The sequence below is a fragment of the Clupea harengus genome, chromosome 7 (assembly GCF_900700415.2).
Source record: "Clupea harengus chromosome 7, Ch_v2.0.2, whole genome shotgun sequence".
In the NCBI taxonomy this organism is placed as follows: domain Eukaryota; kingdom Metazoa; phylum Chordata; class Actinopteri; order Clupeiformes; family Clupeidae; genus Clupea; species Clupea harengus.
The window spans coordinates 4,334,486-4,352,259 of record NC_045158.1 but is presented as its reverse complement, the minus strand read 5'-3'; the positions used below and the strand labels follow the sequence as shown (position 1 = coordinate 4,352,259).

The 17,774-nt window shown below is 41.4% G+C and overlaps 1 protein-coding gene across 2 annotated transcripts; it reads right to left on the bottom strand.

Annotated features, from left to right (window-relative positions):
- Window positions 1-532: 532 nt before the first annotated feature.
- Window positions 533-8,902, bottom strand: npy8br (neuropeptide Y receptor Y8b). 2 transcript variants are annotated; one of them, XM_012830392.3, is made up of 2 exons: window positions 8,541-8,902; window positions 533-2,905 (listed from the first exon to the last, which is right to left on the bottom strand). In XM_012830392.3, the coding sequence occupies exon 2, from the start codon at window positions 2,793-2,795 to the stop codon at window positions 1,689-1,691; it is 1,107 nt and encodes a 368-aa protein (XP_012685846.1). In that variant the 5' UTR covers window positions 2,796-2,905; window positions 8,541-8,902; the 3' UTR covers window positions 533-1,688. The 2 variants fall into 2 exon arrangements, with proteins under 2 accessions (XP_012685846.1, XP_031426074.1); XM_031570214.1 differs by lacking the exon at window positions 8,541-8,902 and adding an exon at window positions 3,093-3,313.
- Between the last annotated feature and the right edge of the window lie 8,872 nt (window positions 8,903-17,774).

The following is a 17,774-nucleotide window of genomic DNA, read 5'->3' as shown; positions in this document are numbered from 1 at the left end:
AAAAAGGAAGGACATGAGATCCAGTAGTATACTGTAGGAAATGATTACTGATCCACATAAATACTTCAAAGCAATTTTCCTAAAGTAATAGAACTGACAAACTGAACACACACACACACACACACACACACACACACACACACACACGCACACACTAAAGCCTATTACATCTGTAATATTACATTCACTGCTTTGAAAATGCAATGTTGCAAGCTATATCTGAGCTGATAAAAAATATAAGAAATGAAATCTCTTCTTTACATTGTTATATCAGAGGGAATGATTAAAACAACGCATCTTTAAATATTATTGATAACTATTGAAATATATTGATGATAAACAATACCAGACTGCAAGGCAATCATCAACTCTTTGAACCTATTTTCAGTACTTCACATAAAAAGTGGTCTGGATTGCAAACAAGATATATATTTTTTAGATGTTTTGCATCAGTGAATACAATCACATAGAATAAGTTGAATTATAGATGTGTGTGTTGGTTTTAGTCAACTACAACCAGAAGTCTTTTTTGCCTCTTAAGCCATGAGATGTTATGAGACGACAATCAAAAACTAAGTTCATCCATGACTGCTAAGCTCATCTATCAGTCTTTGGTGACTTGCTGAACATGGACTGTTCCATGTTGGGTAAAAACGTAAAAGGCATTAAAGCCTTTGGAATGACTTGGAAATGTGAGATAGAAAATTAAATATGGAAACTTCACATCACAGATATAATTATGGCATCACTTTTGGTACTATATCACAATTTCAAAAAGCTACCATAACAAAGTACACAACATGTTTTCTTTTCCAACCATAAGGCAATGGCACGTAATCACAACAAATTACATCATAGTATATTACAGTGATTCAAAAATAATATCAAGTTATCAAACAAATCATTAGCATGACTACACAATACTAACCTAGGCCCCTAGATAAGAGCTTTTTGATTTGCAGTAACATAATGCTGAATAACATTCCTCTGAAGGGTTCAAGATATGCAGCCCTGATGTCATTTGGCTATCTAAGCATGGTAAAATATAATTTCGCATGTAACTCTCTGATACATATTGTGCTGCTAATTTAATTTGGGTTGACGATGTTGAGGACTCATGGTTATAGTGCTCATAACATGAAATGTTTGTATGAATAATTACGTTTCAGGCAAAACTCCTTATCAGTCTTCTTATCAGAGGGCCAGCTGTTTCAGCTGTCAACATATATATTCCAGAACATTCAGCGGAGCCATTCAAATTTTACACTACACAGCTGGTCTCACACAAACACACATTTCCCTGTTCTATTGATGTTGGTTTGGATCAACCAAACTGACCAAACCAAACCAAACCAGATGACCTCTCTTGATGACAAAATCAGCAATGACTCCTAGAACTGAGAGTCCTCAAAGAAGTGCTTTTTTTTAGTCTTTAAGTTAATTAGTGCAGTGTCTCCACAGGGAAAGGTGGTCTAGAGTAAGGTCCTGTTGGGGTGCCGAGATAGAACTTGTCAGTGAAAGCATGGGTTTAAACATGTGCATTGGCATTGTGTGGATATTCATATCTATCAGTGGAGAGCCCAGAGAGGCCGCTGCTACCACTGACTGTACAACATGCAGTACTCTGTACACTCAACACGGCCCCCTTTCTTCTCTATTTTGTCTTTTTTCAGTTTTTCTGCAGTTTGTCAGGTGTTGATGCTGACTGAGCCGTTGCTGAGGATGGAGCCCTTGGTGATGCCTGTGCTGACAGTGGAGAGGGGGAAGCTCTCGTAGTCCTCCGGAGACCCCCAGCATCGGCAGCGATACAGCATGGCTTTGAGCTCCTTCTGGAAGTTGTTGTTGAGGAAGCCGTAGATGATGGGGTTGACGCAGGTGGAGGCCATGGCTACCAGGTGGCAGGCGGAGAAGATGGAGTCGTTGTGGCAGGACGGGATGGCCTCGTGGTCCCAGTCGAACACGGTGTTGAAGATGTTCAGAGGCAGCCAGCACACGGCGAACGCCACGACGATGGAGGCCAGCATGGCGTTGACCCGCTTGGAACCCTTGGCCTTCTTCTGCCGCGCATCCCTGGCCCGTTCGACCATGTCCCTGCGGCGGTGGAGGCGCAGGAAGATGCGCAGATAGCAGAACAGGATAAGAGCCAGGGGCAGGAAGTACTGGAAGACCAACAGGGACGTAGTGTAGGCCAGCCGCTTCTCATTGGTGGGCCAGTCCTCGATGCAGACCAAGTGGTCGGTGAAGGGGTTGAAGGGTAGGGTGGCGTTCTGGAAGGACACATCCGTGAGAACATGGAAGGACAGAAAGGGCAAGGAAATGAAACAGGCCACTATCCAGGTGATTGCCACCGCCAGGTAGGAGTGGCCCACCACAGGCTTCCAGCCAGTGGGGTGAATGATGAGCTGGTGGCGCTCCAAGGCGATGAGGACCATGGAGATGATGGAGACCGTCACCGACATGCACTGCACGAAGGGCGTGAACTTGCAAAGCGCCTCCCCCAGGATCCAGCTGTCCATTAGCGTGTAGATGACGGTCACGGGTATGCACAAAATGCAGACTAGGATGTCGGAGCAGGACAGGTTGGCGATGAAGATGTTGGTGACGTTCCGCATCTCCTTCTGTCTCGTAATGACCAAGACCAAGCAGGTGTTTCCCACTAGGCCAATAGCAAGCACTATGCTGTACGCCACGATTAAGAGAGTGGTGCCAGTGACAGACATTGGACACTTACCCATATCATCCCAGTTGGTCATATCCCCAATCGATGGAAGACTGCTGTTGTTGAAACGAAACATGGCTTTGGCAACCAGTCAAGCTCTTGATCTGTTATTTGGCTTCAGTGAGTTAGGCGGGATTTCCTGCTTGCCTGAAATCAGTTGATCAGAAGTGCCATTGTGCCTTTTACCTAAACAAACACATAAAACAAAGGCTTGTAATAATCTTTAAACTTCAAGCTTTATTAATGTCTTCTATTATTTATTTATGTACACCAATAATAGAGGGAACATCTGAGTGTCAGAAACAGTGAGGCAACATTGATATAGGGTTTTTAATTAGTCAGGGTTTTAATTAGTCATTAGCCCGGAATGTACCTGAATATTATATCGCCTCTGAATTATTGGTTTGCTTGTTTCAGTTAATCCACCTCTCTCTTGAAATGAGCTCGTTTGGAGTAGGAAATGGTTTTCCAGCGGATGAGGACTGGTGATGCTTTCTGAGACCTTCTTTTGATTTCACTATGGCACAGACAGAGTACCTTTTGATCACCTCAGTGACAAAGGTGGTGTTACACCAACTGAATCCAACAGTGACAAAAAAAGGCCAACCCCATTGTACCACACAAGTGGAAGTATCTGTTCTCTAACGGAAACATGTGACTGAGAACAGTCGTGTTGCCTACAGACGCAATACTTTAAGACGGAAATGGCTAGAACAATGTCTATTCACTGATGCAGAACTGTTTTGTTTGTGTTTCTGTAACAGTGCATGAATAATGCTGATGAGATGTTGGGAAGGCTGCAGCACTAGACTCTAGAACACACTAACAAGGGAATTGGGCTGTTAGGGAGGAGGATGTCTGATGCTTTGTAAAAAATCGACTGGGAAGAAACAAAAGCTCGCTTTGAAGAGCCATGAAAACCTAAGAGGGAATCTATAACCTGTCATTAAGATCACTCCGTTCCAACAAAAGAGAGCTTGGCTTCACAATGACGAAGAGTGAGGAAAAGATATATCGGCAGTTTAGACAGTCGGATCGTTTTGACATTCTATGAATTGAACTAGTGAGCCGATGAACTCATGGCCTCAAGGAGAACCGAAAAAATACAATAATATGTGGATTGGCGATGTGGACACAAAAGTAAAAACCTCATTCAAATGTAACATTCACTGAGAGTGTGAACATTCTGACACCTGCACACATAGCCTAAAATGCCACAGCAATATCTCTGATATCTATCCAGCACATCAGTCACACAATCTTTGGAGATGTTAAACCTTTCGATTAATACGCCCGCTTATCTGCTCCCCTGCCTCTCCTTCCTATTACCCATGGCACTGCTGTGGTATTGTTCAAGAGGACAATGGTCAGATCAATGGTTAAAGGTAGAGAAGATTTAAGGGTTTCTTTTGCTTGTCCTAATAGGAAAACCCATAAATGTTATACAAAGGATTTTGTTCTGTTGTGAAATGATGTTCATGATCTCTGGGCAGAAACTGTAAGGGTTATTAATGGAGATTTTAATGGTTCTTCTGTGAGAACAAGTAGAATATTGTCTCTTCTATGTGAGTGCTCTTACAAACCACATTAAGTCCTACTGTTGATAGGGAGAAGGCTTTCATAATGTTCAGTGTAGAAAGATCTCACTTCCAACAATTCATTCGTCTAAATATTGCTCCATATTAAACTTCTTTCCAAAAATATTTTTAATTAACATTCCTCTCAGGAGATAGTCAGCAACTGAAAGATCTTGAAAATATTACTTCATACTCTCAGCTCCTGGCTTATACTCTAAATTAAAATTGTATTCATGGTAAGTTCCCATGTGAAGTCCTCAACATTCCTCGCTACATTGTCGGAGTCTGGTATTTCATTATGGTCCATATTTTGTAGGACTATGTGATGACCTGACCGAGGTGATTATAAAACCTAATTAAGAACTGTCACTAGCTGGGGGCCCTTACACTGTACAGTGCTATCTTCTAATCACAGTAGAGCATAAATCATCTTGATTGCGCTCTGCCAACGTTGCGCTCCTCACTCTCCAAGTGGTGACTTGGAGGCAATGAGCAGAGCGAGTTCAATTTAAACATTAAACCTCCGATGCAACGGAGCAATAAAATCATGTCTTTACTGTTTGGAACTTGTCCGATCTCCAGTGATTAATGACCCTGCTCTTGCTCTCGGCTTAAAGGTTTAAAGCTTTGGCCACAATCTAATTGCCATCTCCAAATCCCATTGTCTGGGATACAAGAAACGTCCATATTGGCCTGCGGCCCTGGAAGCTAACCTGTCTCTAATGAAGTGGTGCACCAAAGCCCGGAGAATTCTACCCGTGATTACTGAGTGACTCGATCCCTTTCCCTGTGTAAACTGGGAGAGGCAAGCGTGGATTGAAATAACAGGGAGGGCCATTCACTGACATCTCTGTGCAGGAAACGTCTGTGCTAGTTGTCAGGGCAGGATTGAAAGGCCAGTTTTGCATGTGGATTAACTAATTTACTGTAATTTTGTATCGAGATTATAGCTTAATGCTTACATTAAGACAAGTGAAAGACAAACCATCTGTAATGTTAAGATAGCAAGGATAGTTACATTTGTTAAAACCATTGCTAAAGAAATTATCATATACGGGATATTCGGGATATTTTTTTAAATGCCCAAGGAGAGAATTTAAACAAGTGCCAGAGGGAGAAGTGAGATTGTTAGAGAAGAGGCATAGGGGGTACAGAAAGGCAGACAGACAGACAGACAGAGAGACAGACAGACAGAGAGACAGATACATAGAGGGGCAGAGAGATAGGGGGCGGGGGGGGGGGGGTGTTCTAATAAAGGCAGATGTTTTATGTGCCCAAAGAGCTTTGACATTGCCCCAGAGATGTCAGATAAGCATGGAAATCACCAAAAATCAATTTCAAGCGCAAGAGCAAGTCTTGAAATGAAAATCAATATCAGGTTTCACTGTATATTCGTTTCAACTCCAAGATCATATACAATGAAATGGATTGAATATAATTGACCAAAATCACATGTGTGTAGATGCATGTTTACTCCCTTGAATAATGAATAGGAGTTCTTTTTTTTGTGGAGTTTTCTGGGCACTGAACGAGACCAGTCAGTTCTTGTTGTATGTTGTATGTTGTATAGAGACCATTCTTCAGAGATGACATCATTGTGTGGCAACATATTTGAGGGGCTCTCTTTGGCCTCTCAGTATACAGACACACTGAATCCCCAGCATGAGTTCCACTGTTCACCACGGTAAGTGACAGCTGACTTGGGGGCTAGAAGGAACCCACCCAAATTCACTGCAGATGTTAAAGAGCTGTGGCCCTGAGCCCATTGGCAACAGCGTGCCAATCATTTTCCACTGTGTGTACTTGACCCGTTACTCCTGAGCAGGGAAAAAAACACTGTCAATCAATCTAACACTGTCAATTGTTTCTATGATGACAACAAAGACGAGCATAACTACTGTTGGAAATGATTCAGCACTGCCTTACAAGTCTATTCACATTATTTCTAAAGGACAGGTGGAAAAGAGTGTCTGTAATTCTATTATGTGTAGTGCTTATTGTGACTGCAGTCATACCTACACAGACAAGCATGGCTTTGAAAGTTTGCACACAATAAAAGCTCTCCTCTAGATAAGGGAAACGGGTGAAGCTGAGTTGACTGGAATGCAAAAGCACAGCACAGCGCTCACTGTGGTGTTAATTTGGCCTCAGGTAACACATTCTGCCATTGTAATGAAAAACGCAGAAAAATCCCCCTCCTTTGAGTACACAGTGAGCGAGATCAAGCAGAGAACAATATCAGCGATCAATACTGAAGAGAGATCCAGCAGCAACTAATGATGGATGGCAAGCATATATTCCAGTCTCTCTTCAGCAGGGCATCATTACTCTTGTAGCTGAACATCAATGTTCATTAAAAGCATATCGGGTGCCAGGCTATTGCATACAAAACCAAGTGTTTAGCCTTTGATTTCAACCATTAACTCCCTTCATCTGAGTCATTTCTTTGGCACAGTTTGACTCAAACACATTAAGCTCTATAGAACACAGTTTAATATGGCAACACCACAGCTTGAGCCTGTAGTTTTCCCACAAGTGCAGCGGCTAAGGTTTGGCTGTGGTTTTGCTATGGCTCGTGGCCAAGATGCTTGACTTTCCATATCTGTAGTTGTTTTCAGCTTTAAGAGGTGCAAACAAAGTCTTGTTAGCTTCTTGGTGAGAAGGTCTGCATCAAGGTAGTAACAGGCAACTGGAACTTTTTAGATTTGGATTTTTCCTCAATTATATTTCTACCAAGCAACTGTAAAATCTCAATTCCAGTAATAAAGGTGTCGCCTATTTTTACACTGACCCAGTTACAGTGCATGACAACCAGAGATGACAGCTGTGCTGAACAAAGAAAACCTGATAACTGTTCCTCAAGTACTGTGCAAAAACACAAACATTTGTCAGTTAAGGATGAAGCTGTGAAACATATGCTCACCTCTTAACAAGAGAATAATAGATCAAACACAAGCACTGAATAAACACTATAGATCAGATAAGCCGCACTGCACAGTACAACATTACCTAAATGAGATCCTTTGTATGATTCCTAGATGCTTTTGTAACTTGGATGTCGCCTGTTGTAAGGCACATTTCATTCAATGACAATAGGGGAACCAGCGGGCAGAATTTGTTGCCCAGTGACATCGTTTATTGCTTTGGCTCTAATCTTGGCGTGATTCCAAAGATTATTGTGTTAATTGCCATAGAAGTGCTCCATCTGTTCAGACAGAAAATATTCTATTCTAGTTCTATTCTTGTGCTTTCATGCAACATAGACTGGGCATGACTTTGTGATCCTCATCCCGCCTTGTTCTGTAGTGCTAATAAGCAGTGAGGGAAAGTGTAAAATAACAGTTTGAGGCTCAAAAGAATATCACCCACGCCTTCTCCCCTTCCAGCTCTGTGAAAACCCCAAATGTGTATCAAAGCTTTGATTTTTAGATATTGAAGCCCAAAGTTTCTGGTCATTAGTGCCTGTTCCTTGCTCTCGATTTAGTTTGTTTACAAACATCACTGCAGCGAAGAATGGCCACAAATTAGCGGTCTGGATCACTATCATAATAAACAGACAAGTTAAATCCTTAAAAATAGCATTAGAAAAAATAAAATGTCTTTTATCTCTACATATGCCCATATTGAGATGATGTGGCCAATCACAATGGAGCATTTGCATGGGGAGCAGCGACAATGGATTGCAGCCTTAATTGAAGGATAATTCAATGTCCCACAGCTGTGTACAGAATAGATTGAAATAAACAGAGTCCATAAAATAGCGCTCCGTATTACAACTCTAAATCATTTTGTCAAATTGATGACTGATAGGTTACTTAAATTACGCATATTGAGTGCTTAAAGATTACGGATTATCTGCACTGAACTATGGCAGTGAAATTTTGAGATATTCCAGATGTCGTTCACTTACCAATTTAAATCATATTTGCAGAGCAGACTAGGCTTCAAACGGAAACCAATGTTTGCATTCATAGGCTACAGCACGCGACATTCATAAGTTCATCATTAAAATATTATTTCCATTTCGCATGAGCTGTACGACAATGGTTTGACATAGCAAGTCGTCGTGACAGTCTATTACACTGTAAACTGTTTTTTTTTTCCTATGAATAATATCGGATTTCAATATAGGATAATACTTAGGCTACTGTTCTAAACATCTTTGACAAACAGTAGCAGGAACAGTGATTTAAGTCAGTCATGCTGATAAAAAAAGGCAGAACACGGCGATCCATTTAACTTACCATCCAGTTTTCCCTGTAGTCTGTATACCGCCAATACTGATTGTGAGTTTATGGTGGTATCAAAAGTGAAGTCCACTCTAACGGAGGAGTGACTGTTGGACTTGAAGGGAGTCTTATCAAGCGATCCAAAACGGCAGGTAGGAGGTGGCTTATTCCTATCAACACGATGTATCAACCACGGGCAAGCGGAGATCGACTCTTAAAGCGACCCCAGTAAGTAGACCTGTAACATCAAGCAGAGTTACAGTAAACCAAAAAAAATATTATCTGACGACAGATGTGATAATGTTCGTGTAACAGAGGGTTTTCAATTCAGCATCATAACATGCCTCTGAAGAGCACACAGCATGCATGCTCTGTATTGACTACAGTCTCATTTGAGGGACACGAAAATGAATACAAAATAAATAAATACTCCAGTTAGAGAAGCTTACCATTGTTTAAACAGACATATACTTGGCAATTCACAAATTGTGGATTCTGAAATAAAACTATTTTGAGGGTAGGGTATTTTTCAAAAACTATTGAAACATCTTTGTCAAGTTAAGGGTCACTGTTTATATGCATTTTTGGTAACACTTAACCTCAACCCAGTATTCCCCAATGAATATAACCACATTCATAAAGGGTTATAAAGTATTCATAATGTCTCATAATGATTGACATACGTCTATGTAATTATTTATACATAGTATTGACTGCACTCATTATGATGTTAAGCCCTTACAGCTTGAAGTATCAGAATGAATAAGAAAGCTTCTTTTACCTATTGATAATGGCATTTAGGACATTTTGCCTTATATTAAATGCACCAAATGCTCTTTATGGAGCCATGTGCGACTCCATACAAGCTTTCATAATAACAGTTGTGTAGGGCTAATACTACATAACCTCATAATGCTTTATAAGTGGAGTCATGTCTATTCATAAATAGTTAAATAGACTAGAAATAGAAATAGTCAGTCGCTACAATGCATTATGAATACTTTATAAGCATTTATAAATGTGTTAAAAATGCTTTATGGATAAGTGTTACTGATTTTGTATTTTATTTTAGGAACGTTATAATCCCTTAAATTTGCAGAAGGCCAGATTTATTTGCTCCCATGCCTAAAGCACCATTCTCTTGTACCTGTGGACATGGACAGATTATGAAACCATGGGCCCCTGGGCCTGGACATGTCATTTTTTTTCAACAGCACAATAACTAAATTCACCTGTACCTCAACAGGATTTACACTCTGACAATCATATGTCTGAGAAAGTACCAAGATAGGGGCTGCTTTGCCTACGAACCCTCCGCGCTGGCTGCATTGTCTATAGTTACACCTTTGGCGCACATACACATTTTCTAACACAGCGCAGGTACAGTCAATTAAAGCCAACAGCAGATTAACAAAATATGCCTCTTTCAACTACAAATGAGATATACATAACAGCGACTTCACGCAGAAGCTGTGGCTTAGGGGCCCCCTGAGCTCATGGGCCCCTGGGCCTGGGCCCGGTAGGCCGGTTCGGTAATCCATCCCTGCCTGTGGACACTTGCTAATCCATGTTCTCAGTGTGTTCCCACAGTCGCTCATTATTCCTTCCCATGTAGGATTTGTCATGGACATCCTGACTGAAACACACTTCCTGTTTCAGTAATTTATAGACTATACACTGTCATAACATTCAAAGCTACAATAAAACCCGTTGGAACTATATACCACCAGAGCTTGTCTTTTGGTAAAAACAAAACAAACCATATTGACAGAAATCTATTGTGAGCAGTGAAATTCCACACACTGATAAAAACTGGACAATCTCCTGCAGTTTCCAAGTTATACAGACAGATTAAAATAGTAATTCAACTGCATGCATATTTCAGTATTTGGCGGAGTGTTTGAATGTCTACCCTTTCCAATATGATAGTAATGATAGTAATGGATTCCTCTCCTGGAGGAAAGAGGAATGTGGAGTGATTTAAGAGGCCCTGCTGTCTCAAAGCGTGAGCTCCCTCCAATCAAAGCACAACTGAATCTCCCAGAATCGCCCTAGTATTTATTACCAGAGTTCATATACAGTACTTCAGTGAAGAAGGCCGCCTGTTGTTCCTGCCATCTCAGAGGTTGTATACCGGTTTCCATAAAATGGGCTTTAAGGTTAGGAATAACAGAAAATATACACACACTTAACCAACTCCAAATCAATGCCCCTTATGTTTTAAGGAATTGATTTTCTCTCGTAGGGGTTTTCAAATGACTTAGCATGTTTTAAAAATTACATCTTGGTTCTTGTTTTTTTCAGTAGTCAAAACAAAGAGTAATAAATCTGAGATCAGAGAAAAGGTTTGATGTGATAGTAGTTCACTCTAGAAGAACAGGAGCAAGGGTAAAGCATATCAGCGTGGAGTACACAGCTTACACTAGAGTTACACATCCTCGGCCCTCTTACCATACTCTTGATACCAGTAGAAGTCCAGGGGTGGAGATGGTCCAAATACTCATACATCGCCATTTCATTCACAATGCACATGACTGTTGTTTGCACTGCCACTACAGTTACACTTTATGTGCATTATCTCTCTTTTATATAATCTGTGTATTGTGCATTATCTGTCTTTTATGTAATCTGTGTATTGTGTATTTTCTGTAAGTAATGTGTACATTGTCTGTATGTTGTCTGCATTGCTTGAGAGTCACCAATGGCCAGACCCAATTTACCTTGTGTGTGTTAACGTACTTGGCCAATAAATTTGATTCAGAATTATGATTATGGTCACAACCTAAATAGATTATAGACCAAAACACAGAGGTGTTTGTCTCACTGTCTCATTTTCTTTAACCAAGAATGGAGAAAGTTTCTGGAAACTTAAAAAAAAATTCAAAAGAGTGCTGTCCATGTTTTCAAATATCTGAGCTATTTCCTTAGTGCTTGCCCTTTGAAATATTTTATCATAACAGGGCAAGACTTGCACATTAGATTTATGATTATTGATATTACTTTTATCTGATCTGTTTGGGAGTTTTCAGATACCAATGCATCATAACTCAAATTACACTAAAACTGAGAGATAGCAAAAAATTCAGTGAATTTAACACATTTGAACACAAATGAACACACATTGTTTTTGTTTTACCTTGACTTAAACGGAAAAGGACAATTTCCTTTGTTAATTTACTGTCACACATTTATACATGATAGTGTTGCAAGCTGAACGTTGTTAAATGTCTCAAAGGTGACTCAACTCTCATGTTGTGGTCGCAACATGGTTTCACTTGTGGTTCCGGTCAGAACTGACCGGTTTGGCATAAATATTAATTCTGCTTTTTCTAAACATTTGAGTTTGATAATTTAAATGTTTATCTTTCTAAAGAAGTATTTGTGTTTATGACTTTTTTTTAACAATAATATATATATATTTTTTCTAGTTTTTAAGCCTCCTTTTAATGACGTTATACCACTCAGTTTTATTAAAAAAAAGGGATAACATACATGCAACCAGTGCAAATCCAAATCTTATGGTTATTAGTATTTTGGGTATCGAACCATTTTAACCATTAACAACACACATTTACAATATACATAACATATACACAATAGTTGACGGGTGTGAAACTAAATTATTTGAAAAAAAAAAAACGTAAGTTTTGAATCTTTCTTTTATTTATTTCATCCATTCGAGTAGGTAGGGAGAAAGACGTCAAGGATGTCAAGATTTTTTTATTAAAGACTGAAGTTTTAAAATGGTCATTTTTGACTGGAACACAACATGATGTGAGAGTTAACAGTCAGTGTGGTTCTTTGGATAGCCTGCATATCTTGGTAATTAACAACACATACCAACAAAGGCTCCAGGACACTGACCTATTCTTCGAGTGTTACAAAGCTTTATCGAAATCCAGCTCATGTGATTCCAACATAATGGGGGGTATGCAGGCTAATGGAGAAAAATGAAGCACATCATCTACAATGGCATCATGACTCATCTTTAGATGAACAGGCATTTCTGCCACCTGTGTTCCTCCACTGGGAATGGCCAGCGGTGGTCAAAAGGTCAAATCAGCTCCAGGAAAGATGGCGGAATAAGGAGGACATGGCTCAATAAAATGGCTAAAGGACCTCTATGGACAGAAGAGACTCCACACCTATTAGAGAAGACTGATGGAAAGTGATTGCTCCGACTTTGCTCTGTAACTGTCAGACCCCATAGCTATCAGCGCTGCCAATTCTGTCCTCCCATCCGAGGCCCAATCCGTTCTGAAGAGTGCATAGGCTTTCAAGCACCTGCGAGACATCTCTGTGATCACCTCAGCGGAGTCCATCAGCGATCGGCGAGGCAGGCGTCTGGCGTCAGGCATCAGATTTCCACTTCAGCGGCTAATGGCTCCGTGACGCCGGAACTGACAGGAGAAGGAGAGGGGGAAGCTAATAAATAGTGAACAGGTAAAGTATAGACTGCAGGCTTGGCCAAGACTATTTTTAATACCATGGAAGGGGATAATCAAAAGCCTGATCCAATTTTCACTGACAATCCAGGGGAATGAGATTGCTCTCTCTCTCCCCCTGTGTGTGTGTGTGTGTGTATGTGTGTGTGTGTGCGTGTGCGTGTGAGTGAGTATGTGTGAGTAGTTAGGTAGCTGACCACAAATCGATTGTTCTTAAAAGGCTTCAAAGCTGGAACCCAGTATCTGTTTCACTCTGTTAGAAGTTTATTCCAAACTACCTGTATTTTGAAAATCAACCTTTATTCTTTTGTTCTCTACTGTTTAAGTCTGTTCACTCTGGATACTAGAATCAACAGGGCATGGCTCTGATCAACTCCATCCTCTTCACAAGGTGTATTTGGCACAGGTATGGGTTTTTCCCCAGTGTTCACAGAATACAGATCGACATTGGAATAGGACACCTGAACCGTATGAAACTCAAACAACACTCAAAGGCCATAATCATCCACCCATGACACACCATGCACATGTTCGCAACTCCTAATCAGCAGCACGAATCTGCAGGCACAGAGACATTTCACAAGCCTACTTCACTCCCACGGTACCACGGTACACGCAGACGCAGACGCACAAACACACACACACACACACACACACACACACACACACACACACACACACACACACACACACACACACACACACACACACACACACACACACACACACACACACACACACATCACTCACACTCTGGCAGCAGTCTTCACACTGCACACCCCACACACATACCAGCGACAAGGTGATTTACTAGAAAGGACAGGGTTTCTAAATCCAGCTCTGAACAAGGGGGGAAGTTGTTGCTGCATTTTGATTGTACTCCTGCTTTGTTGGTCCCACCACCCCCCCTGTAAATAATGAAAATATCCATGTTATTCTGTACCCAGACCTGTTCTTATTTTTTCTGTTTTCTGATGGTTAAGAGGTCTGCAAGCTGTAGCTGAACCACGAATGAGTGTTGACAGGGGGAGCTTCCCACCCGCGTCATTGTGCGACGTCATTGTGCGACGTCATGCCAAGGCTCACGAGGCTGGCCCTCTCCGTGCGCTGCTCCAACGGTGCTGCAGTGACAGGTTGAAATGGAGGACATAATGTGAGGAACTCTAAAATATTTATATTGATCGATACTTCTAAGGTACACGAGACGCTCAAACTGGGCCTTGATGAAAGAAGCCAGAGCCTCTAATCTCAAGCACAGCATCAGACCAGTTCTACCATCCCCATTCCATTCATTTTCGGAGATAGATAACAAGACAGATCAAAGAGGTTCAAAAGTTTTCAGATTCCACTTAAATGCCAAGCATTTTATATTAAGCCAGATACTGTCTGTCCTGGCTATATATTTGCAAAATGTGTTCACAAAATGTGTTGGTGATTGCATATTCTATACCTGGCAGTTGGGTAGGGTCAATTTGAAAATGCTGATTTTATGTGAAAATGCTCTCCGTTTGCTATTGTTTTCGTATCGATTTCCGAATGTTCTACATCCCCACCGGAATGCAGAAACGCCATAGAAGTGTTGGTTGTTGGTACTGTCTGGAGCCCAGACTTTCATCAGTGCCATGGCAACCATATGTCATCATTCCGAAAATGTCCACTTTCCCTGTCAAACACTACAATGTGAACCTGGCGTTTTCAAATCCATGCATCTTAGGCCCTGTGCACAATAAGCTGGGTACATTTGAAAAAGCATAATCATTTCTCCATTTAGCCCTTCTGTTAACACTACAATGGCGTTTTTAAGACACCAAAAACTATCATTTTCGAAAAACGCTGTCTGAGGTGCATTATTTTGAAAACGTCGGGTTTGAGTTGAAAGGTGGACAGGCAAACACAAATTGTTGTTTTATGATGGTAACGTTTTCAAGTGCCATATTGCTTTTGCAGTATAGCAGCAGTACGGATGTTGGGATCCAAATCAAATCTAATGCGGATCTAGTTTTCTTAAAGTTAGTGTATGTCACTGGCCACCATGTATTTGCTTGATATTTTTTGGCCATGCTCTCTCTCTTTCCCTCTCTGTCTCTCTCTCTCTCCCTCTCATGATGTCCCTGATGGCATAAATCAATAGGTTCTGTGGTCAGTAGCTCATAACCCCCCCCCCCCCCCCCCCCCCCCCCCCCCCCCCCACATACAGTCTAAGATCCTCATAATTCCTGCCTCCTGGAGAAGCATCACGGATCTGGCTTAAATATGACAGGAATCTGTTGACCCAGGACACACACATCGAGCTGTATGCTGCAGTTCTTGTTTATCCTTCTAGGATTAACCTCTGTTAAATTGTAATGTAAAACCCCAATATCACTCTGAAAAAATAAAACGTGTTGGGTTTTGGTTGTTTTACTTCCATTTCCTGTCTGGGCAGTTATGATGGGGTTTACCCCTGGTAAAGAATTGGTTCAGAGATCTGGTGCTGACTGAGAGTGACAGTATTAGAGTGGCACACAATTTTATTTATACAGGACATTGCCTTAGTAATCAAAGTGACCAATATTGTGTGTGGCAATTCATGCAGTTAGTGAATTAGATTAATGATATTTTATTTTCGAAGTGACACGGTTCAAGTCACTGACGGACTTTTGTCAGTCTCTTCAGTTCGTGACAGACTTTCGTTCGTTCATGAGAAAACAGACTTTTAATTTGCTATGATGTTCCCAGCACTGACGGATGCTGAGTACACATTTGGCAAAGTCACTTTCGAGGAAAAACAAATCAAAGGGCCTCATGCTGTTCTCCATGTGCGGCAGGATGTCTTCCTTCCCGTGTCTGATCCCAGAGGTATCCCATGGAGTCACCACCACCCTGCTTTTAGTAACTTTACATCTACCACTACTACTACTACTAATAAAAATACATTTTATTTAATGATGCCTTTCATGACACCGAGGTTCACCTTACATCACACAAGATCAATACAAACATGTAATCATAATCATAATCATCAATTAAACATACAATAAGAAACCATACACGTGCAATAGTCCAATCATAGGCTACAATAAGCAACAGGGTATAGCTCAGCAATTAGTTAAATCTGTATTTTAAACAAAAATGCCGTTAATGCCGTTAGAGTACGCAAAAAAAAAAGATGGGTTTTAACACAAGTTTTGAATTGTGTACTGGAGTCCGGGGCGCACATGTGAGTGATCAGTCTTTATAAGTGAGGTCTTAAAATAATTCTTAAGAGTGAATAGCGTAGTTATTGGGTAAGATACGATCTCTTTAAGGAATGACTAAATGATCCTATGGTAGTTAGTGGCTTGAGAATGAAGGTGGGTGGGCACAGAGGGGACATGAGGGGTCATGAAATCAATGGCCCCTGCGTGGTGGACAAACAACCAGAATAGAAGTGCAAAGCCCTTCCATTGATTCCTGCTTCCTCTGCACGGCGATGGTAATGACCAAGTTTCCCCTGGCTCTTCCTCTCCGTCCCCCTTACGTGATCCCCCTCCTTATCTCCATCTAAGATGGACAGACGAGGCCTGGGCGAGTGTGTCGAGCGAACCGGCTGTCTATGTCTCCTGAGCTGAGTAGGCCGGCCCTCAAGACAACACTGCCTCACATTCCTCATAAATCCACTGTGGACCTAAATTGCCTCGCCTCAGGGAGAAAGGCCACAATGCATTTGGCATTCAAGAATGATGGATGGCCCTCGCAGTCTCCCAGATCCGACCTGATATTGGGCTTTCCCTAGTGCAAGTTTGCATGGAATTGGCCTTTGCAAAAGGAAGATGGAAGCTATTTCCAAAATTGAAACTGTGGCACATCAGGAAAATAAATAAAGCGTCACCACACATTTGTTTGAAACCATTACACAGCTCTGACAGGATGGCAACAAACAAAATGAAAAGGAAATGTGGCCAATTATGGTTGTTTGACACAAACCTTACATGCCACCGGACAGAGGAAGATTGGCTAAATGCAAAACAGTTAGTGAAGGCAGCGGGCCCTTTTGCTTTGTCTGATAGTAAAGTTGCACAGACAGGACTGGACCCTTTTAAGGCTACCTAATCGAGATTTTGTCTTCCTGCAGGAGACAGTAATGAATGGATATGTCCAAGACTCTCCCGGCCCTGGAGTGCACTGGTGGGGAGCGACGCTAGGCTACGCTCTGTAGATGGGTCTTTATTAGGATTAAATTACATTAACCAAATGAAAGGGAAAGGATCAGTCTAGCACGCATTAGATCTACAGTTGCTCTGTCCTTCTGTGGGCCTGCCCATTCTCTGTCCTCTCCTGTGTGCCTGCCCATTCTCTGCTTGTCCTTCCTGCTCCACCGCAGATGCCTAGGTAATGTGTATGTGCACCACTGCCTCTGGGAAATCAGGTTTGCGGTGCGTAATACCACTGCATGCCTTGGCTTGAAACTGGACCACTTTACATTACATGCTGCCGCCCGCCACTGACCGCACAAAGTTTAAGTAAATTAGTGTGACAATAACTGAATTGGAATGGTCAGGTTCAGGGAGCATTTCAGGAGAATGAATAAAAGAGTGTCATTTTAAACAATTGCTCCTGCTTTGATGAATGGGCCATTTCGCGTTATGTTCGAAGGGTGTTTAATCTTAGACCACGGCTTAGTTGAATTTCCAATTGTGATGCGTTTTTTAGAACGTAAGTTAACTTTTGATATTTGCACACCTATGAAGTAGTTCCAGTCAGCATCACGTCGTGGCCATATTACCACCTTAATTGTGCGTTATTTTCTGCTACTCGAACACTGTGCCGTCCACTGAATTTATAT

Excerpts from the sequence above, each read along its gene's own strand:
- npy8br (XM_012830392.3), bottom strand. The coding sequence starts at position 2,795 with ATGTTTCGTTTCAACAACAGCAGTCTTCCATCGATTGGGGATATGACC.